This window comes from Scyliorhinus canicula, chromosome 3 (genome assembly GCF_902713615.1).
Source record: "Scyliorhinus canicula chromosome 3, sScyCan1.1, whole genome shotgun sequence".
NCBI classification, from domain to species: Eukaryota; Metazoa; Chordata; class Chondrichthyes; order Carcharhiniformes; family Scyliorhinidae; genus Scyliorhinus; species Scyliorhinus canicula.
This window is the reverse complement of record NC_052148.1, coordinates 258,129,825-258,153,282: the sequence shown is the minus strand read 5'-3', so window position 1 is coordinate 258,153,282 and position 23,458 is coordinate 258,129,825. Positions and strand designations below refer to the sequence as shown.

The following is a 23,458-nucleotide window of genomic DNA, read 5'->3' as shown; positions in this document are numbered from 1 at the left end:
ATGATATATTTTCTTAAATAACCAGATCAAACTGTACGCAGTACTCTGGACGCTGTCTCCCTGAGGCCCTATACAGCTGCAACAACACTTCCCTATTTTATACGCGGTTCCCCTTACAATAAGTGCCAATATTAGAATTATTAGAACAGTACAGCACAGAACAGGCCCTTCGGCCCTCGATGTTGTGCCGAGCAATGATCACCCTACTCAAACTCACGTATCCACCCTATACCCGTAACCCAACAACTCCCCCTTAACCTTACTTTTTAAGACACTACGGGCAATTTAGCATGGCCAATCCACCTAACCCGCACATCTTTGGACTGTGGGAGGAAACCGGAGCACCCGGAGGAAACCCACGCACACACGGGGAGGACGTGCAGACTCCGCACAGACAGTGACCCAGCCGGGAACCGAACCTGGGACCCTGGAGCTGTGAAGCATTGATGCTAACCACTATGCTACCGTGCTGCCCATTCTATCTGCCTTTTTAATCTCTTGCTGTACCTGCATACTAACCCTTTGCTGTTCATGTGCTCGGATACCCAGATGGCTCTGTACCATAGTTTAGAACTTTAAGGATGGCGAGAGATCGGCACGCACCATCCCGAGAGTTGGCATGTAATACGCTGCCGCCGACTTTCGGTAGCCCATTGCCATTTAATACTCACTTGAGTGTTGACAGGCAGTGGGCGGGACTTCTGTCTGTACTTGGAAGGAGGCCCCACCCACAAATCAGCCAATCAGATTGGCCAGAAGCCTTAACCCGGCCAGGCACAGCGCTGCAGTGGCCAGGAGTAATACTGCAGCCTGGAATTATGTCCCGGGATATCCTTTCTACGGGCCTGTGACACTGTAGTGATGGTATGGCTGTAGCTGAGTGTGTGTGTGCGTGGGGAAAGTGAAGCTTGGACGCACGTGGCGATCAGAAAATCAGAAGGAGCAGTGGCTCCTTGCTGAAGATGTCAAGAGAAAGCACAGTTTGAGGTGAAATTTCTAGGCGAGTTCTTAGAGAGTGGAAATCCTTGTGTGAACACAGAGTTTCTGTGGAACCAGTTGGTTCACCTGTATCTGTGAAGTAGGGGTGAAGGAGTATTGCAATACAGTTAATCATTTCCTGCTTAATAAATGTTTAAAATTGTGCTAAAAAATCAGCAGCAGATTCCCAGGACTCTGTTCATTAGGAGCCGTCCACGTTTCTAAAGAAAAGTGAAAGTTATGGGTCGGACTACTCCGTCCCGCCGCACTTGCTTTCTGGTGCGGCGCAACCCCGCCTGCAGCGGGACCCTCCGTCCTGCCAGCCGGCCATTGTGGGCACCCCACATCGCTGGGAAATCTGCAGGCGTGAGTGCGCCCCTCCCCCCCCCCCCCCCCCCCCTCCCCCTCCCCCAATACGATGAGCTCTTATTTTGAGTAGTAACCTTTGATGTAGCACCTTATCCAATGCTTTTTGGACATGCAAGTACACCATATCCACAGATTCCCTTCTCCTGCCTTGCTTGTTAATTCCTTAAAAGAACTCTTAGAAATTAATCAAAGAAGACTTTCCTGTCACAAAATCATGTTTTTATCTTATGAACTAAGATCTCTGGCTACTGTACGAATGTCATTGCTAATAAATACAACAACCCCACAACTTGTCCGAGTTTCCCCTTGCATATTTAAATTCTAGCCTTGATCACCTTGCAAACACTGGAAGGGCTACCTGGTCATACATATTTATTTCTATTGGTGCCATCAATTCATCTGTTTCGTGACAAATGCAGCATGCATTCAGATGCAGAGCCCTTTACTTAAGGGTGGCGTGGTAGCACATTGGTTAGCACTGTTGCTTCAAAGGGAATCGGGTTCGATTCCCGGCTTGGGTCACTGTCTGTGTGGAGTCTGCACATTCTCCCCGTGTATGTGTGGCTCTCCTCTTGTTTCCTTCCACAAGTTCCGAAACGTGCTGTTAGGTGAATCGGACATTCAGAATTTTCCCTCTGTGTCCGAACAGGCGGGGAATGTGGCAACAAGGGGATTTTCACGGTAACGTCACTGCAGTTTCAATGTAAGCCTACTTGTGACACTAATAAAGATTACTACAGTATTATTATTCTGCCTTTTTTTCTCACCCATCTTGCAAACACTGACTTTTTCTATTGGAGAACTTTTAAGTTTATAGGCTCTGCCCCTTCCTGTCACACTGATCTTCATTGCCCCTATGCATCCTGCTCTCTTGCCCGTTTTTCTCTCTTTAATTTATCACATCTCTCCTCATCTCATCTCTTCTTTCCACTTATCTTAAAGCCCTCTCTATCACCCTAGTCATGCGACTCGTTGGAACAATGGTCTCAGTACAGTTCAGGTGAAGACCATCCCAACAATACAGCTCCCACATTTCCAAAACTGGTGATAGTGCCGTATATCAATCGAAACCCATTTCTCCCACGCCAATCTCAGAGCCAAACGTTCAATTCTCTCATCTTATTTACCCTCAGTCAATTGCTTGCGGTTCAGGTGGACATCCAGATTAGCACCTTTGTGGTTCTGCTTTTCAATTCAGCCCCTAGCTGCTCATAATCTCTGAAGTAGAAACTCTTTCTTAGTCCCATCTATAATGTTCATACCCACGTCGACTGCGACAACTGGATCCTTCCCCTCCCACTGCAAGTTCCTCCTCAACCCGGAGCAGATGTTCCCAAAGCCTGTCAGCCGGCTGGCAACACAGCCGTCTAGACCCATATTCTCAGCTGCAGAGATCCATCAACCCCCACAGCCTCTCCCAACTATACTATTCCCTATTTCCCCATACCAACTGAGACCTAAGAAGGGGACTCAGTTAGCTGGTCAGCTGGTTCATGTTGCAGAGTGACGCCAACTGCATGGGTTCAATTCCTGTCTAGAGTCACATAACATAGAAAAGACCCTTCAGCCCATCTCATCTGCGCCGGTCAGAAACAACCACCTAACTATTCCAAGCCCATTTTCCAGCACTTGGCCCAGAGCCTTGTATGTCTTGTGATCGCAAGTGCACATCTAAGTACTTCTTTGATGATATAAGGGTCTCTGCCTCCACCACCCTTTCAGGCAGTGAGTTCTAGGCTCCCACCACCCTCTGGGTAAAATTCCTCACATCCCCTCTGAACCTAATTCCCTTACCTTAAATCTATGCCCCCTGGTCATTGATCCCTCCACCAGTGGGAAACGTTTCTTCCTTCCTACTCTATCTATGCCCCTTCAGAATTTTATATATCTCAATCATGTCCACCCTCAGTCTCCTCTGCTCCAAGGAAAACAATCCAAATCTATCCAATTTCTCTCCATAACTAAAACTCTCCAGCCCAGGCAACATCCTGGTAAATCTCCTGTGCACCCTTTCCAACATCCTGGTAAATCTCCTGTGCACCCTTTCCAACATCCTGGTAAATCTCCTGTGCACCCTTTCCAACATCCTGGTAAATCTCCTGTGCACCCTTTCCAACATCCTGGTAAATCTCCTGTGCACCCTTTCCAACATCCTGGTAAATCTCCTGTGCACCCTTTCCAACATCCTGGTAAACCTCCTGTGCACCCTTTCCAACATCCTGGTAAATCTCCTGCGCACCCTTTCCAACATCCTGGTAAACCTCCTGCGCACCCTTTCCAACATCCTGGTAAACCTCCTCTGCAACTTTCCCTGTGCTATCACAGCTCTCCTATAATGCGAATTCCAGGACTGCACGTAATACTCTAGCTGTAGCCTAACCAACATTTTACAGTTCCAGCATAACCTCCCTGCTCTTAAACTCTATGCCTCGGCTAATAAAGGCAAGTATATCATATGCCTTCTTAACTACAATTTCCACCTGCTCTGCTATCTTAAGGGACCGGTGTACATACAACACCAAGGTACCTCTGATCCTCGGTGCTTCCCAGGGTCCTGCCATTTATCGTGTATTCCATTGCCTTGTTTGTCCTGCCCAAATGCATCATCTCACACATATTCGGATTGAATTCCATTTGCCACTGATCAGCCCATCTGACCATTCCGTCTATATCCTCCTGTAATTGAAGTCTAAGGTCTATCCTCCTCACTATTTACCACCCCACCAATTTTCGGATCATCTCAAATTTACAGATCAGCCCTCCTAAATTCATATCTAAATCATTTATATAAACCACAAACAGCACAAGCCCCAATACTGATCCCTGCGGGACCCCACTGTATTCAGGCTTCCAGCCAGAAAAATTCCCCTCGGCCATCACCCTCTGCTTCCTGCCACTCAGTCAATTCTGGATCCAATTTGCCAAATTTCCTTGGATCCCATGTGCTCTTCCCTTCACTATCAATCTCCCATGTGGAACCTTATCAAAAGTCTTGCTGAAGTCCAAGTAGACAACATCAAATGCATTTCCCTCATCTACACATCTGGTCACCTCTTCAAAAAATTCAATCAACTTGATCAGACATGACCTCCCCTTGACAAAACCATGTTGACCGTTCTTGATTAATCCCTGCCTCTCCAAATGAAGGAGAGAGCAGCCTATGTCTCTCTGGGACTGTAGCAACAAGAATTCAGGGATAGGCCATTCAGCCCTTCGATTCTGCTCTGCCACTCAGTAAGATCATGACTGCTTGGTCTCTCGACCATTTCTGTTCCACAATCCCCCATACCCCTTGCCCAACAAAAATCTATCAATCTCAGTTTCGAAACTTTCAATTGTGCCCACTGGCCATCTCCCAACCTCAACAGCTTTTCATATTGGTGGTGCCTGGGAGGGGGACAGACAAGTGAAGAATGCTTACTTTTTGTCCTCATTAACCAACGGATGGAGGGGCCTCCGTATGGGGGACATTGGGTAATGAATAGCATGGTGAGAGCAGTGTAGTGAATCACATCAGGGAATGTACAATCCGATCCTCCGTGCGTAGGTACAGCCCAGGTGCTGAACTCCTTTAAACACAGATTCTTCATTCCCATTCTCTTCCCAGGCAACACATTTGCACCAAAACTCTGGTTTTGCTAAGCGTTTATAATCTATTTTGGACGTAATAAATCCAAACGACAAGGCAGTAATTACCGTGCACAGCTTACAACTGCACAACAGTCGTTCCATGTGAGATAATGAAACAAACCATCCTGCAACCCTAATAATGTATGACATATGTTTTTAATTGAAAGGTATAAGTTGATTAAAAGTAAATCAAAAGGCCTGAATGTCTTAGGTTTCACTTTTCAACACAATAATGCCATAATGTTACCAGGCTTGCCCTGGTTTCAATTAAGGAGCCAGTTGAGATCAAATAGAAGTAGCTGTCATTACAAATAAATAGATATGAAAAGGAAAGCAAGCACGGTTATTGGTTACCAAGAAGGCCTTTACAATTTTAGTAACTTCAGCCTTGATGTACAAAGGATGACTCCTAAGTGACAGTGAGTTATAACAGGCTTTCTTGAAACAGGAAGCACCGTGATTTGGGAGCGTCACAGAAGGAAATAAATTATGATCGTCTTTAACATGAAAGCAAGTCTGGGACTCTTGATCACAGATAGCAAATAGAGGATATGGGAGGGGAAAGCAAGCAGTCGTCCACTGTTTATCCCATGCGAGCAGTCACGGAATAGTGAGCGGGTCATGCAGGCCTTTATAAGCGAACAACCATGTCCTCAGGCTCTCTTCATACAATGCTTGAAAAAAATGAATATATCTTTTAGTCATTGTGAGTTTTGTCCCTGAATGGTGATGATTATGAAAGAAGACAGGGCAAGGGAAACTAGGGGTGAAAAAAATGGGGAAAAGTCAAGACTTTTATTTATGAAGCATCTTTCCTGACCTCAGGACTGAGTACTCCACAGTCTACTGGATACTGTTGAATTGCTGTCACTGTTATAATTCAGGAGTCAATTTGCACACAGCAACATCCCACAAACAGCAATGAGGTAATGACCCAAAAAAAATAGTGATGGTGGTTAAGGGATAAATATTTGACACAACACCAGAAGAACTCTCCTGCTCCAATTCAAATTGTGTCATGGGGTCGTTTGACGGTATGAAGGGGTGGATGAAGCCTGGTTTAGCATCACTTGACCCTCACCAGGGCCAGGGGGAAACCATTGTTCATCTCCCCGGAGGACACGTGGATACGAGCTTCCCAGATAGGAGGAAAAGGCCATCCAGCTGGAGCTCGTTACAAATGAACATAAACCCCGGCCCAGGACAGGGCCTTGTGTGGCAAGTTCTCCCAGCAAGGACTGTACCGGGAGCGAGGTGCTACATTGTTATACAAGACTGTTCCAATTCTCACAGGAAATGCAGCCCTGATCATTGAGCTCTCAGGCTTATTATCGGAAGATAGGAGTGATAATGGGCCATTCAGTCCCTCAAGCTTTTTCTGCCAATCAAGGTTTGGCTGATCCTTATCGTAACTCTATCTACCCACCTATGGAAGCTTTGTTAACCTCACCTAAGAAAAATCTATTCATCTCAAGTTTGAAATAATTAATTGACCAAACCTCAACAGCAATTTGGGGGGAGACAGAGTTGGAGATTTCCACAACTTTCTGTCATCATCTCTGGACAGTTCTGTTATAATTTTACGGCAGTGTCTCCTTGTTTGGCCTTGCTACCTGAGGAAATAATTTCTCTCTCCTTCAAACATCTTAAGCACCACAATTAGACTATCCAGTAGTCTTCTAAAAGTCCAAGGGATATGTATAATGAATCAAATCAAATTCAGATCAGCAAAGGCTTGCTGGGTACCGTGGTCAACAGACAGTGACACGCAGACTTACTTTTTCCCCAAGTGCCGTGCAACGTCAGACCGCTTGAACCCTTCGAGATTGTACAGCCGCTTGGCCAGCCTCCTGGCTGCCTCCAGGTCACTCTTATTGCCATTGGTCACCACTTCAGTGCTGCCATGGAGTTCCAGCTGCTCCATGCTGTCCACTTCAAGGTCCCCATCAGGAAGCATTTCCTTCAGGCCACGCTCGCTGCGATATTAAAAGAAAAAAGGTGGAGGTGAGGCGAAGTGATCACGTTTGCTTCCAAAATCATCGACATTTTAACACCACTCAAAACAAGGGCAGAATATGCAATGACCAGTGGGAAAGCTGTGGAGACAAGCTTGTGATACGGAGGTAAAAAGCAGAAAATGCTGGAAATACCCATGAACGCAGGCATCATCCTGGGTGAGTAACAAAGTTGACAAAAGGAACCAATTTAACAGATCTGCCCGTCAGAAAACTGAAGGTAGCAGATTGGTCGGTTGTTATACATCCCGCCTCATGTTACTCTCCGTTGAGGTTAAGAGGTGAGGTGAGTGTGAATGCCCTCAAGACCAAGGCAACATTTGACAGAGTATGGCTTGAAGGAACCTGGAAACCACCTATATTTGTTTAGCACCTTTAACATAATAAAATTCACCAAAGCGCTTCACATCAGCGTTAGGAAACTAAATTTGACACTTTGCCCCATAAGGTGACATTAGGTCTGGTGGCCAAACCCTTTGGTTTTTAAGCAGGGTATTAAAGGTGGTAAGTGAGGTAGAGAGGCAGAGAGATGTGGGGACCGAACCCGGCAGGTTCAGGCTCACACAGCTCAACCACAGCCACCAATGGCAAAGCGATTAAAATCTGGGGTCAGAATGAGGTGCATAGATACCCCAGAGAGTTGCGAGGCTGCTGGAGATCACGAGGTGCGGTGAGGTCATGGAGAAATCTAAAAAATAAAGATTATAGAGTTTTAAAATCAAGATCTTGCTGTGAACAGGTGCCAATGTAAGTCGGCGTGCAACGAGGGCAATAGATTAATGTGACTTGGTGTGAGTTAAGATGCGGGCAGCAGGGCTTTGGGTGATCTCAAGTTTATGGAGGGTAGAATGTGGGAGAGCAGGCAGGAATGTGTTGAAATAGTCGAGACTAGAGGCAAGAAAGGCATGAACGAAGGTTCCAGCTCATTTGTTACTGGAATAGGGCCAAAATCAGGTGGAATCAGGTTGGTCTTAGTGATTGTGCGAATATCTGGTCGGAATCTCTGGGTCAAATATGACACCAAGATTGCATACAAGCTGGTTTGGTCTCAGTGTGGTGGTATGGATACGAGCACTGCCATTGGTGCAGAGCACTGGCTTGCCATTGGTGCAGAGTACTGGCTTCCCATTGGCTCTGGCTGGTCATGTGCCTCTCGTCCGATTGGTTGGGACTAGTCATGTGACTACTCTCCAATTGGTCGAGAGGCAAGTAGGCCCCGCCTCCGAGACAGGGTATAAGTACCCAGAGTTCCTGGCGGTCGGCCATTCTCTGTAGTCGACCACCTGGCTAACAACTAGCTGATTAAAGCCACAGTTCAGATCCTAAATGTGTCTTGAGTCGAATTGATGGTACATCACTCAGTTTGCATGGGGATGGGTGGAGTCGATAGATAGGGAATGGGGTTTGGATCAAATTTAATTCAAGGAAATTTCTGCTCATCTGGTACGGCGTCTCACAGAAGCAGTCCGATAATTTAGCAACAAGTGAAGAGTTGAGAGAGGTGGAAATAAGATGGAGCTGGACGCCGTCAGCTCGAGTAAAACTGAAATCAATGGGAATCAGGGGGAAATCTCTCCCCTGGTTGGAGACATAACTAGAAAAACGGAAGATGGTCATGCTTGTTGGAGGCCAATTATTACAGCGCCAGAACAATCGCCACAGGAGTTCCTCGGGATAGTGTCCTGGACCCAAGCATTTCACGTCAGCAATGACCATCCCTCCACCGTAAGGTCGGAAACGGGAATGGTCACTGGGACTGGACATGGCGCAACTCCTCCGATAATGAAGCAGTTTGTGCCCCAATGCAGCAACATTTGAATAACATACAGGATAGAGCTGACAAATGGCAGGTAACATTCACGTCACACAAAGCAGGGAAATTACATTTCCAAAAAGGAAGAAACTAACCATCTCCCCTCAACACTCAATGACATTACCATTGCTGAATTCTTCCATCAACATTCTGAGGGTTACTTACCATTTAACAGAAACACGAACAGAGTGGCGAGAAGAGGCGGTCAGAGATTGGGAATTCCGTGGTGACTAACTCATAGAATCATAGAATTTACAGTGCTGAAGGAGGCCATTTGGCCCATCGAGTCTACACCGGCTCTTGGAAAGAGCACCCTACTTAAGCCCACGCCCCCACCCTATCCCCATAACCCAGTAACCTCACCCAACCTTTTTGGACACAAAGGACAATTTATCACGGCCAATCCACCTAACCTGCACATCTTTGGACTGTGGGAGAAAACCGGAGCACACCTCTTCACTTCCCAAAATCTGACCACTATCTATTGAACACAAGTCAAGAGCGTGATGGAATACGCCCCACTTGCCTGGATGAATGCAGCTCCAACAATACAAGAAGCTCGACAATATCCAGATCAAAGCAGCACGGTTGATTGGTACACCAACAACCTCCTTCAGCTTTCATTCGCCCCACCACGGATCATCCATGGCTGCAGTATGTGTAGTATGTACAAGATGAACTACAACAACCCCTTTGTGTGTGTGTGTGTGTGTGGGGGGGGGGGGGGGGGGGGGGGGGGGGGGGGAATGGACACACGTTTGTTAATTTAAATATTCACGGCCGTACTCAAACCCAATATTAAGAAGCAAGATTATTGGTTAATATTCTCCCGTTTTTCCAATCCATGCCATTGCATACATGGACATATTATCAAAAACAGCTAATGGAGCAATTGATCAACACCTACAAAAAATAAAAAAAACTGCTGGCTAGACATTACGTTAGCGATAGCCCAGAGGTTCCAAGGAATAAGTTCAAACGGACTTGACAACTTTAACTGTTTATCCCTCCCCAGATACTGCCAGCCTGTTGAGTTTCTCCAGCATTTTCTGGTTGTATTTCAGATTTCCACCATTCACAGTACTTTGCTTCTATACAAGGTATCATCTTGATTAGCAAACACATACTTGCTGAAAAACTTAAGTGTTCTCGTGACAATATTTCAATTCAAAGACCAAGTTAAAGCCACGAAGCCAGGAAGTTGCATCCGCATAAAATACTTACTAGACATGATGAAATAGCAGCTGATAAATCATCTCACGGAACATGAAGTGTTACGGCATGGAGCACAGCTGGGCAGACTGAATTCTTTCGCAGGATGTGGGTATCATTGATTAGGTCAGCATTTATTACCCATCACTAACTGCTCAAGAGATTGGTTCGGAGTCTCCTTCTTGAACCACTGTAGTCCATCTAGTGTAGTGCACCACGGTGTTGTTGGGATGAGAGTTGATTGGTGAGTTGCTGCAGTGCAGCTTGTAGATGGTAGCCAATTCTGTTACTGCATGTTGGTGGTGGAGGAATTGGAACCCCAATCATGCGGGCTGCTTTGCCCTGGATAGTGTCGAACTTCTTGAGTGTTTCTGAAGCTGCACTCAACCAGGCAAGTGGGGAGTATTCCATCACACTCCTCACTTGTGCCTTGTAGATGGTGGATAGGCTTTGGGGAGTCAGGAGGCGAGTTACTCAGCACTGAATTCCCAGCTTCTGACCCTGCTGTAGCCCATACATGGCTGGTATTTCTAGCCAATGGTATTCAACTTCCATAATTAGTGACAACTCGATCATTGTTGTATCATACAATGGTAAAAAGCAAGCCAGATGGACTTTCTTTATTCGGCTAGTAATTCTTACACAGAAAGACATTTGGTTCATTGAGCCCACGTCCCTTTCAAGAAACTGGACAACCTTCACATCATCACTGATCAAAAGATCAAAGCCCCTAAACAAGGGGCTGGTTTAGCTCACTCAGCTAAATCGCTGGCTTTTAAAGCAGACCAAGCAGGCAGCAGCACGGTTCGATTCCTGTACCAGCCTCCCCGGACAGGCGCCGGAATGTGGCGACTAGGGGCTTTTCACAGTAACTTCATTGAAGCCTACTCGTGACAATAAGCGATTTTCATTTCATTTTCATTTCATTTAACCTCCTGCGGTATGTGATGTGTCAGGGAAACTTAAGAAAATTGTGAATTTCTCCAGTAGAAGATAGAATTGCCGCAAACTATAAACTTTGGTGCTGTTTAGTCAGCTCAGAGAATGGCAAAGATCATTGGTGTGATGAATACCAAGAATATCATAATTAATATCAAGTCCATCTTAAATTCCACTTACTCATTAAATGTCATCAGTGACACCTCTGTATCCCCTCCCATACAATTTGTGTCCTCATGTTTTTCATTCTGAACTCTGCTATGGACGGTGAAAGCTCGCCTTAAACACAATCCGACACTTTTACTGTACTTCTTGTGGTAAAACCTTAGGTTATTCATTGTTCCAATTTGATGATGTCACAACAGGTCAATCATTGCTGTTCAACAAATAATGCAATAATTCCTCATTCCGTGTTGCTAAGTGAGTTATATTGCATTGGTTCTATTTCCGCTCCATCATAAAGACTGCCTACCTCCACCCACATAACATCGCCCACCTCAGACACTGCTTCAAGTCCAACAGCTGTTGAAACCATGCCTTTGTCACACTAGCTTTGATTATTCAATTACTCCAATGCTACACTGGCCGGTTCCTTATCTTCCATCCTCCATAAACACTGGTGCAGCCAAAACGCTGCTGTCTATATTCGAGCTCGTAACAAATCCATCACCCCTCCACTCATTGATCTAAATTGGATCATATTTGAAGATCTCACCTTTATATTTGAAATCTTTCATGGCTTTGTCCATCACTACCTTAGCATCTAGCTCTCTGAGCCTTTAATGGAATATACTTTCCTCTAATACTCTTGTTAAAGATAGCCCCTAACCTGGCGCTCCCATGCCGGATGAAGACAAGTCAGCTCTTTAATTCGTTGTGGGGCAAGATTTAAAGAACACATTTAAATTAATAAGTCTTGCACAAGTAAAATAAAAATTAAATATTCTTGTGCTTACCCTACTTCCTTCGTTCCACCACCGGTGGATATTGTTTCAGCCACCTAGGCCCAGCACTCTTTAATTCTTCAAATTCCTTCCTTCAATTTTTATATTCCTGTCCAGCATCAAGGTTATCCAATTTTGCCCAGCACCACTGAATGATACAGAGCCAAATGGAGTAATCATTATGACAATAGCGTCACAAAGCTTAAACTGCAACTGTAAAACTTCAATAAATTGAAATAATCTCTAGAAAAGTAAAGGAATGTGGCAGAGTGCTGCCTATCTCTGTAATCACCTCCAGCCCCACACAGCTCTATACAAATCTGTGCTCCTCTAATTCTGGTCTCGTGTACTCCTGATCTTAATCACTCCACTATTGGTGGCTGTGCATTCAATTGCCTACACCCAAAGCTCTGGAAATCCCTTCCCACATCTCTCTATCTCCCTTCCCTCCTTTAAGACACTCCTTAAAATCTACCTCTTTGACCAAGACTTAATTTCTCTTTATGTGTGCGGCATGGTGGCACAGTGGTCAGCACTGCTGCCTCACAGCTCCAGGGACCCGGTTTCAATTCCGGCCTCGGGTGACCATGTGGAGTTTGCACGCTCTCCCAGTGTCTGCGTGGGTTTCCTCCGGGTGCACTGGTTTCCTCCCACAGTCCAAAGATGTGCAGGTTGGGTGGATTGGCCATGCTAAATTACCTTAGTTTCCAAAAAAAAAAGGTTAGGTGGATTTAGTGGATTACGGGGATAGGGTAGAGGTGTGAGCTTAAGTAGGGTGCTCTTTCCAAGGGTTGGTGCAGACTCAATCGGCCGAATAGCCTCTTCTGCACTGTAAATTCTAATGTGCCTCTGCAGCATACTGTGTTTTATAATGCTCCCGTGAAGTGGGAGGTTCCATTGTGCTAAAAGGCACATTTAGCACAATATAAAAGTAAGTTGTTGCTGCCATCTCAAAATGAACTCAAACCAACAGCCAGGCAAACAGGTCTAGAGACGAGCGGAGACTTCCCATATTTGCCTAGAGATTCCCCCTCCCCCAAGGTTATTGCAGGGGAAGTGAGAAATTGGACTTCAACAAGGCAAACAAACTCTTCACCTCACCCTGACAATGGACCAAGGACCCAAGTACATATCGGCTCAAACTGGTAAAAAGGCAAGTTTAGGACCAACAGCAGGGAAGTTTCCTTTCACACACAGAATAATGAGCATGTGGAATAGATTGATAGATAGTGAAGAAACTATTCAAATCTGCATTAATAGAGAGCAAGGGAAAGTTATTTCTTGATGAATGAATGGACGAAAGTGGACCACATGAACTTCCTCATTTATAAATATCTTGTGGCACCAAGTGTTGGTCAGATGTTTCTTCAGTGAAGTGAGTGGAGAAATTAACTGTTTAAAATGTCGTCATGAGCGGAATAAATAGCCTGCATGTTTTCAGATGACAACCGATCATTTCTATGTTAGTAACCTCAACACAAACAACTGGACAGTCCTTGGAAAGGATTAGGAGCCTGGTACTTTGACAGCAGTTTTAAAACAGAAACAGGCCAGTGGCATGAATCACTGAACAGAACTGGTATTCCATGGGTCCAAGGTGCGATTGGTGATGATGGGAGGTTTAGTGGTGGTAAGGTTAAATGCTAAAATAGCACAGAAAAGGCACTCGATGAAATGTATTGGCTATGTGTTACACGTAAAATGAAACTCTTAGAATTACTTTATGTGCTAATATTTTTGCAGATAGGTTAAGGAGTAATGGGATTAAACTCAATAGCAATAACAAAGCAGGGAGAATAACAACATGCATACACACACACACTAAGTAGGAGCACAAGTAGGCCATTCAGCCCCTCAAGTCCTCTCCGCCATTCAATAAGGTTACGGCTGATCGGATTGTGACCACAACTCCACATTCTGCCTCCCATTGATAAACTTTGATTCCCTTGTTAGTCAAGAAACTATCTACCTCTGCCTTAAAATTATTCAATATAATGAATCATATGCACAGGGACAATGGCTGCGATCTACCCAAACGGGAACAAAGTCCCGTAGCTCGAGTAGCTAGGTGTTTCCCGGCACTCGGAGTGCCAATAAACACCACGCTATCGAACAGCCATTTGGGTAGTTTGGGCGCCTCAGAGGGGATTGCTCGGCCAAAGCTGCACTTAGGCCTGTATTCTGCACGAAGGAGCTCTGCTCGCCGGAACACCGCTCGCCGGACCTCCTCAGTGCAGGGAGAGATCGGGACACCATCTAAAAATGGCGTCCCGATCTCTCGACCCTTCGACGCGACCCCCGAACCCCGCTCCCACAAGCCCAATCCATTGATAACGGGGTTCCCAAGACCCCCCATCACTCTACACAGGGCACCCCAGGTCGGATCCAACATGGGAAATGCCAGCCTGACTGGCATTGCCCTTACCAGCTGGCAATGGTACCTGTGACCTTTGGCAGTGCCCTCTGGGCAGGTTGACACACTGGCACTGGCAACCTGGCACTGCCAAAGTTTCAGGGCCAAGGTGCCCATGTGGCACGAGTGCCAGGGTGCCACCATGCCCAGACAGCAAGCACCTGGGGGCCTCCAATCACTTGGGAGACCTCCACAAGTGCCATTGCGCCTGATCCCTATTTGTGGAGACCAGCACGGAACGGCGCTCGCCCAAGATTTCCAAGGCAAGGGAGCTCGATCCCAACGCCTTGGTTAGATCATGGGAATGCATGTTAGACTAGCTGTCTCACTCTAATATGCAGATTTGCCAAAAAGCGATCCTGCCCACAATGGACGATTCACATCACAAAGTCTCACGAGATAGCGTTAGGTCTTGCCCGCGTGGCAAGCTAATTAGATCCTGGAAGAGGGATCACCCGGCATCTACCTGTCGCATTGCGACGTGCCGACTTTCAGCATAGCACGGCCGGCAGATCTTGCCCAATAGCAGTCAAGAATACTGAACTCTTACACATAAAAGAGTTTATTATTTTTGGTAATGTGGGTGGGGGAGGGGGACTGCAGGCTGCAGCTTTTTGAATTACCTAAATTTACAGAGTCTAGAATGTGGGAGATCAGCCATGATTGTGCTGGAATAGTGAAATCTAGAGGGGAAAGAAGACAGGAGTAGGAGTTTCAATAGCAGATGAGCTGAAACAGGGATGAAGTTGAGCGATGCTACGGAGGTGAAAATAGGCCGTCTTGGTGGTGGTGCAAATACAAGGTTGGCAGCCTGTCTTGCGATCAAATCAACACCAAAATTGCAAACAAGTTTAATCCCAGGCTGTTGCCAGGGAGAGCAATGAAGTTAGTAGTTCGGGAACAAAAAAAAACTGTATCGTAATCCTAATCTCGGGTCAACAAAAGAACGCTTCACGTTTCCCAAAATGAGTCACCTTTTTGAGTATTGTGAGCTGGACTACTTCTACGTGAAGGCTCGTTTCCCCAATGGATCCAACAGTTGTTACAGGAAGGTTGGTTCTAACCCCCTTATAACTGACTCAAGCCAAGGCTTTAAAAATGAAGTGCAAGTTCCAACAAACCCCTTCCAGTAACCCAGGCCATAAAAAGTATGACAATAATCTGCCAACCCCTGCTGCAGTTGTCTTCATTCCTTCCTTAACCTCTACCTCTCTCCTTCCTCAAGGCTCTCTTCAAAACCCAACTCTTGGACAAGACATTTTGTTTGTGTCCCCTAATGTGGCTCGGTATCAAACTTTGGCTTCCATGAAGCACGACAGGATGTTTTACTTCTGTGAAAGCGCTATTTAGATGCAAGTTGTTTTGTAAATGGAGCTTGATCCTCAGAGAGTTATTTTATAATGGTTAAAAACCACACTTGTTTCAAGCACTCTTCACACACACTCTACTCAGTTCATTCTTTTTACACTTCTTGACAATGACTTGGAGCTGAAGAGAGTGGTGTTTGCTCCCTTGTTTTCCAAAAACAAAGACAGTGAAGGCATTACTCATGGAGGTGTGGTCTTCATGGGTGGAGGATAGATAGTTGCCAGATTGCCATTTTTGTTACTGACCTCAGTCCTGTTTATGCACATTGCAGAATGTGATGCTGCTGATTGTACTGACAGACCGGGTGTGAACTGCACGGATTATTCACAGGTGGTGGCAGAGGAGACTGCTGCATATTGGATACAAACCAACTTACTTACGCCTGAGGATTCTGTGATCAACTGGGAAAGCCCAAGCCCAGTAAACTGGGCCGCTGTTACGCTGATTACATTCTCCACATCGCTCAGCCATTTCCCTGGATGGAAAATGCCACTATACCGGGTCAGGCCAAAAGAACAATCTTGACCCCTTTTCTAAGACAGATACCATTGTCCTCTGTGTATTGTCATCTGTGGTTCAGTTGGTGCCATTCTCACCTCGGAGACACTCCAAGGATTGAGGAGGCAAGTTAAGGCTGACACTCCAAAACAGAAGAGGGTGTTGCGCTGTCGGAGGTGTCTTTGGTTTGAAATGTTAGACTGGGGCTTAACTGCCCTCTCAGGTAGGCACAAAAAGATTCCATAACAATACACGGAGTTATTATCCCTGGGGTGTGCAATATTTATCCCTCAACATCACAAAGAAAAGTTCCCTCATTATCCCGGTGCTGTTTGTGGGAAATTCTTGTACGCAGAATGGCTGCCCCATTTCCTACAATGGTGACGACACTCAAAGTGCTTCATTTGCTGTAAAGCGCCGGGATATCCGGTGATTGGAAAGGCATTATCCTCCCCCTCTGCCGCCATCCTGTCTCTGACCCCTAACTTCAACATGTGCTCTCATTGTGCTCCCGCCCAACTTTTGATGGTGTTTATTTTTTCCTCATCCAGTCAAGAAAGTCCAGAGTGCATCACACTTCTACTATGTTGGAAAACGGTGAGACTGACGGTACATCCAGGGAGTGGGGCCAAGACCAAGTTTACTGCTGGTGGCTCAGATGTGCCGGGGGAGCAAGAGTGGAACAGCAATAGTGGTAGGAAATTCAATAGTGAGGGATACGAGAGTGAGGGCTGCAGACAGGCATTCCTGCAGCTGCAGATGTGACTCCAGGATGGTGTGTTGCCTCCCTGGTGCCAGGATGTCATAGATCATAGAATTTACAGTGTAGAAGGAGGCCATTCGGCCCATCGAGTCTGCACCGGCTCCTGGAAAGAGCACCCTACCCAAGGTCAACACCTCCACCCTATCCCCATAACCCAGTAGCCCCACCCAACACTAAGGGCAACTTTGGACACTAAGGGCAATTTATCATGGCCAATCCACCTAACCTGCACATCTTTGGACTGTGGGAGGAATCCGGAGCACCCGGAGGAAACCCACGCACACACGGGGAGGATGTGCAGACTCCGCACAGACGGCGACCCAAGCCGGAATCGAACCTGGGACCCTGGAGCTGTGAAGCCATTGTGCTATCCACAATGCTACTGTGCTGCCCTTGTCACTGAACAGCTGCAGGGCATTTTGAAGGGGGAGGGTGAACAGCCAGAGGTAGTGGTTCACATTGGTACCAACAACATAGGCAGAAAGACAGGTGAGCTCGTACAGTCAGAATTTAGGGAGCTATGTAGCAGAGTGAAAAGCCAGACCACAAACGCTCTAATCCCTGGACAACTCCTGGTGCCATGTTCGAGTGAGTAAAGGAATCGGAGAATATAGCAGATGAATGTGTGGCTAAAGCGATGGTTTAGGAGGGAGTGCTCTAGTTTCCAAGATCACTCGGTCCATTTCTGGGAAAGGTGGGACCTGTACAAGTTGGATGGGTTGCACCTGAATCAGACTTGAACCAATGTATCCTTGTGGGGGGGTTTTGCTGTTGGGGAGAGGGGGTGGCTGTAAGAGAGCAGGTGCCGCAATATTGATCAAGGAGTCAATTAGTGCAGTGAGGAGGGATGATATGTTAGCAGGCTCCTCAATTGAGGCCATAAGGGTGGAACTTAGAAACAAAAGAAGGGGCAATCACATTGTTGGGAGAGTACTATAGGCCCCCAAAAGGTCAGGGAGAAAAGAAGAGCAGATACGTAGGCAAATCTCAGAGAAGTGTAGAAACAATAGGCTGGAGCGTTTCAGCTATGAAGAGGCTGTGCTTGTTTTCCTTAGAGCAGGGAAGGCTGAGGGGGGACCTGATTGAAGGTACAAAATTATGAAGGACATAGATAGGAAGAAACTTTCCCCCCTTAGTTGAGGGGTCAATAACCTGGGGGGGGGGGGGGGGCATAGATTTAAGGTAATGGGCAGATTTATAAAGAATTTTAGGACAAACCTTTTCACCCAGAGGGTGGTGGGTATCTGAAAGAATGGTAGAAGTGGGATAATCACAACATTTAAGAAACATTTAGATAAGCACTTGAAATGCCAAAGCACGATGGACCAAGTGCTGAAAAATGGGATTAGAATAGATAGGTGCTTGATGGCTGGCACAGGCATGATGGGCCGAAGAGCCTCTTTCTGTGCGATAAACCCTATGACTCAAATCAAAAAGAACAATTAGGAAAAGATGTGGGGAGAGAGAGAGGGAGAGAGAGAGAGAAAGACAGCGAGAGAGGATAGAGAGACATAGACATAGAGAGTGATGGAGGAGAGGAAGAAAGAGAGAGGAGGGGAGAGAGAAGAGAGAAGGGTGCATATGCACACAAGGGAGAGGAAAGAGAATCAATTGCCATGTCTAAAAAACAGATAAAAGCTCATTTCATTATACACTCACATAGACACACACCAAATAATTACATTTGATGTAGACTGCACACAAAAGAGCTCGGATTTAACTATAATTCCTTATTTTATTTAGCACCTCACAAGTGACACAAACACACACAGCAGGAAGACCGAAAGTACAGGGAGATGTTGCTTCCTCTCAATGAGCCTCAGCTCCTCAAATGCCCCAAAACTAACAATTGAAATATATAAACATTTTTTTCCAAAGACTACAACGATGAGGAAGTGTAAAAGCATTGACTAGAGGTAACGATGTGAGTGTTAACCCAGAACAGAATGCCTGAGAACTCTTTTATCACATAGCTACGGATAAGACTGACTCTGGTCTTTTTCTTTTTTTTTTAATATAATTTTTATTGGAATTTTTTACAGAAAATATAAAACATAACGACAAACAATGAAATGCAACAAAATAACCCATAATAACTGTGACACCCCCAGACCGTATCGGCGCATGTATCACATCCCCCCACCCCCCCAACCCTAATGAACAACAAAAGAACTTAAAAAATATTAAAATTAAATAAACAAACATAGTCATTGTCGGCCCCCCCCTTTTCCCTCCCCTTTTCCCTCCCCGGGTTGCTGCTGCTGCTGTCCCCGTACCCTATCGTTGAGCCAGAAAGTCGAGAAAAGGCTGCCACCGCCTAAAGAACCCTTGTACCGACCCTCTCAGGGCGAATTTGACCTTCGCTAGCTTAATGAAACCCGCCATGTCATTGATCCAGGTCTCCACGCTTGGGGGCCTCGCATCCTTCCATTGTAGCAAGATCCTTCGCCGGGCTACTAGGGACGCAAAGGCCAGCACACCGGCCTCTTTCGCCTCCTGTACTCCCGGCTCCACCCCAACCCCAAAAATCGCGAGTCCCCATCCTGGCTTGACCCTGGATCCCACCACCCTCGACACCGTCCTCGCCACCCCCTTCCAGAACTCCTCCAGTGCCGGGCATGCCCAGAACATATGGGCATGGTTCGCTGGACTCCCCGAGCACCTGACACACCTGTCCTCACCAGACTCTGGTCTTTTTCACTTAGCAATTCCTATTGTCCTAGAAATCAGACCCATTCGTCAGGCACAGAACACAGGCCACCTCCCACGGACTTCCTGTATTGGGTTGGACCAATTCAATCTTGGTAGCCATTTAAAAATGGCATTAGCACCACCCCCCCACCCTGTCATTTATTCACAAAGAGCTGAATCGAGTGCCTGTTCAGGATCCAGGTATTGGTTAGTACGCCATTCAGCATGGATCGGAGAGCTGCTCCACTCAGGTTGTTGGCCGCTCATTACTGTGGATGGTTTCCAGCTTCGGCTCACCCGCTTTGTTTCCTCGTCTTGTCTACCGCACCCCACCCCCAAACCTGAACTGAGACCCACGCTGGCAGAACAGCCAGCCAAGGGTGTAATGAGGCAGATTTGATTAGGGAACTTAAACTGAAGGAACCCTTAGGGAGTAGTGACCACAATGTGATAGAATTTACCCGGCAGTTTCGGAGGGAGAAGCTGCAATCAGATGTAACGGTATTACAATTAAATAAGTAACTACAAAGACATGAGGGAGGAGCTGGCCAGAGGTGATTGGAAAGATTGGAAAGATTGCCTAGCAGGGAAGACAGTGGAACAGCAATGCCAGGAGCTTTTGGGGGTTATTCAGGAGGCACAACAGAAATTCATCCCAAGGAGGAAGAAACATGCTAAGGGGAGGACAAGGCTGATGAGGGAAGTCAAGGACAGCATAAAAGCTAAAGAATAAGCATACAAAGTGGCGAGGATTATTGGGAAGCCAGAGGATTGGGAAGCCTTTAAAAGCGAGCAGAGGACAACTAAAAAAGCAATAAGGGGGAGAAGATGAAGTGTGAGTGCTGTCATGTGAGAGTACTTTTAAGAAATGGGTGTTTATAAATGGGGGTGTATATAAATATCTGTAGTGAGTACCTTTAAGAAATGGGTGTTTATTATTGCAGTGATGTCAAAGAGTGTGGAGCTGAGCTGTCTGTCAGCTTTTTACTTTCATTTTAGGCGTTTGCTGCAGGATGCGTTTGGCTTCATTTTAGTTTTGAAGAAGCTGCAATCACAGCAGGATGTCTGTGTGAATCTCTGCAAGCTTATGAATGTTCATTTGCTGATTTCAACGTGGTCACTGTTCTCAGTAGTCAAGTTAAGCCTGATGTCTTTCTGTTTTAAAGATTTTTTAAGTCTTCTGGATGTTAAAAGGACAGCTTAAGCATTATTTAATGTTGTATTCTTTGGGGGTTGTATTTTAATTGATGGCTGCTAAGATGTTCACTGTATGTTTTAAAAAGGTTAACTTGAGTGCATAGAATAAACATTGTTTTACTTTAAAAAAAATACTTTTCCATTTCTACTGTGCCACACCTGTAGAGTGGGCCCTGTGCTCCCCGTACCGCAATCTATTAAAGGTTGTGGGTCAGGTGAACTCCATGATACACTTTGGGGTTTTCTAACATAACAGTGCAAGCTAGCTAGTAATATAAAAGAAGATAGGAAGTTTTTTTTCAATATATAAAAGGTAAGAGAGAGACAAAAATAGACATTGGACAACTGGAACATGTGGCTGGAGAAGTAATAATAGGAAACAAAGAAATGTCAGGCAAACTGAATAGTTACTTTGCATCAGTCTTCATGGTGGAAGATACCAGTGGGATGCCAGAGTTCCAGGAGAACCTGGGGGCAGAGGTGAGTGCAGTGACCATTACTAAGGAGAAGGTTCTAGGGAAACTGAAAGGTCTGAAGGTGGATAAATCACCTGGACTGGATGGACTACACCCCAGGGTTCTAAAAGAGATAGCTGAGGAAATTGTGGAGGCATTAGTGATGATCTGTCATGAATCACTGGAGGCAGGAAGGTTCCCAGAGGACTGGAAAGTGGCTAATGTAACACTCAGTTTAAGATGGGAGGGAGGCAGAAGTTGGGAAATTACTGGCCGGTTAGCCTGACTTTGGTTATTGATAAGATTTTAGAGTCCATTATTAAAGATGAAATTGCGGAGTACTTGGAAGTGCAAGATTAAATAGGACTGAGTCAGCACGGCTTTGTCAAGGGGAGGTCATATCTGACAAATCTGTTAGAGTTCTTTGAAGAAGTAACAAGGAAGTTAGTCAAAGGAGAACCAGTGGACATGATTTATTTAGATTTCCAGAAAGCCTTTGACAAGGTGCCGCATAGGAGACTGTTAAATACGTTAAGAGCCCATGGTGTTCAGGTAAAGATCCTGGCATGGCTAGTGGATTGGCTGACTGGCAGAAGGCAGAGAGTGGGGATGAAGGGGTCTTTTTCAGAATGGCAGCCGGTGACTAGTGATGTACCTCAGGGGTCTGTGCTAGGACCATAACTTTTCACAATATACATAAATGATCTGGAGGAAGGAACTGAAGGCATGGTTGTTAAGTTTGCAGATGACACAAAGATCTGTAGATCTATAGAGGGACAGGTAGTATTGAGGAAGCAGGCGGGCTTCAGAAGGACTTGGACAGGCTAGGAGAGTGGGCAAAGAAGTGGTAGATGGAATACAATGTGGAAAAGTGTGAGGCTATGCACTTTGAAATCAGAAATGGAGGCATAGGCTATTTTCTAAATGGGAAGATGCTTAGCAAATCAAGAAATCAGAAGCACAAAGGGGTTGGTTTAGCATAGGGCTAAATAGCTGGCTTTTAAAGCAGACCAAGGCAGGCCAGCAGCATGGGTTCAATTCCCGTACCAGCCTCCCCGAACAGGCACTGGAATGTGGCAACTAGGCACTTTTCACAATAACTTCATTTGAAGCCTACTTGTGACAATAAACTATTTTCGTTTTGTTTTCAAAGGGACTTGGGAGTCCTTGTTCGCGATTCTCTTAATGTTAACGTGCAGGTTCAGTTGGCAGTTAGGAAGACAAATGCAATGTTAGCATTCATGTCGAGAGGGCTAGAATACAAGACGAGGGATGTACTTTTGAAGCTATAAAAGATCTGGTCACACCCCATTTGGAGTATTGTGAGCAGTTTTGGGCCTCGTATCAAAGGAAGGATGTGCTGGCCTTTGAAAGGGTCCAGAGGAAGTTCACAAGAATGATCCCTGGAATGAAAAGTTTGTCGTATGAGGAACAGTTGAGGGCTCTAGGTCTGTACCCGTTGGAGTTTAGAAGGATGAGGGGTGATCTGATTCAATCTTACAGGATACTGCACGGCCTGATAGAGTGGGCGTGGAGAGAATGTTTCCACTTGTAAGAAAAACTAGAAGCAGAGGACACAATCTCAGGCTAAAGGGACGATCCTTTAAAACAGACATGAGGAGGAATTTCTTCAACCAGAGGGTTGAGAATCTGTGGAGCTCTTGCCGCAGAAGCTGTGGAGGCCAAATCACTGGGTGTCTTTAAAACAGAGATAGATAGGTTTTTGAGCAATAAAGGGATCAGGGGTTATGGGAAGAAGGCAGGAGAATGGGGATGAGAAAAATATCAGCCTGATTGAATGGCGGAGCAGACTCGATGGGCCGAGTGCCCTAATTATGCTCCTATGTCTTATGGTCATCGATTCCAGACCACCATGCAAACACTTGCAGCTCACCACAGTGGTGATGGAGGCTCAAGGCAGAGGTGAACCTCAGGCACATGCAGACCATTCTGCGTCTGTAAGAGTTCAAGAGGAGTTTCAAGGGTAACTTTAAAAGATATTACACCACCTCTGGGCAAACTAGGATGAGAAAAATAAAGAGGGAGCGGGGTCCAATGAGGGACAGGGCTCACGCTGGAGATGGGGGAGGGCCAGGACAAAGAACAAAGAAAAGTACAGCACAGGAACAGGCCCTTCGGCCCTCCAAGCCTGCGCCGCCCATGCTGCCTTCTA

General features: G+C 45.9%; 1 protein-coding gene across 2 annotated transcripts in view; it reads right to left on the bottom strand.

Annotated features, from left to right (window-relative positions):
• The window catches only part of psd3l (pleckstrin and Sec7 domain containing 3, like), a 505,495-nt gene that overhangs the window by 155,556 nt on the left and 326,481 nt on the right, over positions 1-23,458 (bottom strand). For both annotated transcript variants that reach the window (XM_038792652.1, XM_038792653.1), the window contains one exon: positions 6,756-6,953. In XM_038792652.1, the coding sequence (XP_038648580.1) occupies positions 6,756-6,953 (198 nt within the window). The remainder of the gene's footprint in view (positions 1-6,755; positions 6,954-23,458) is intronic.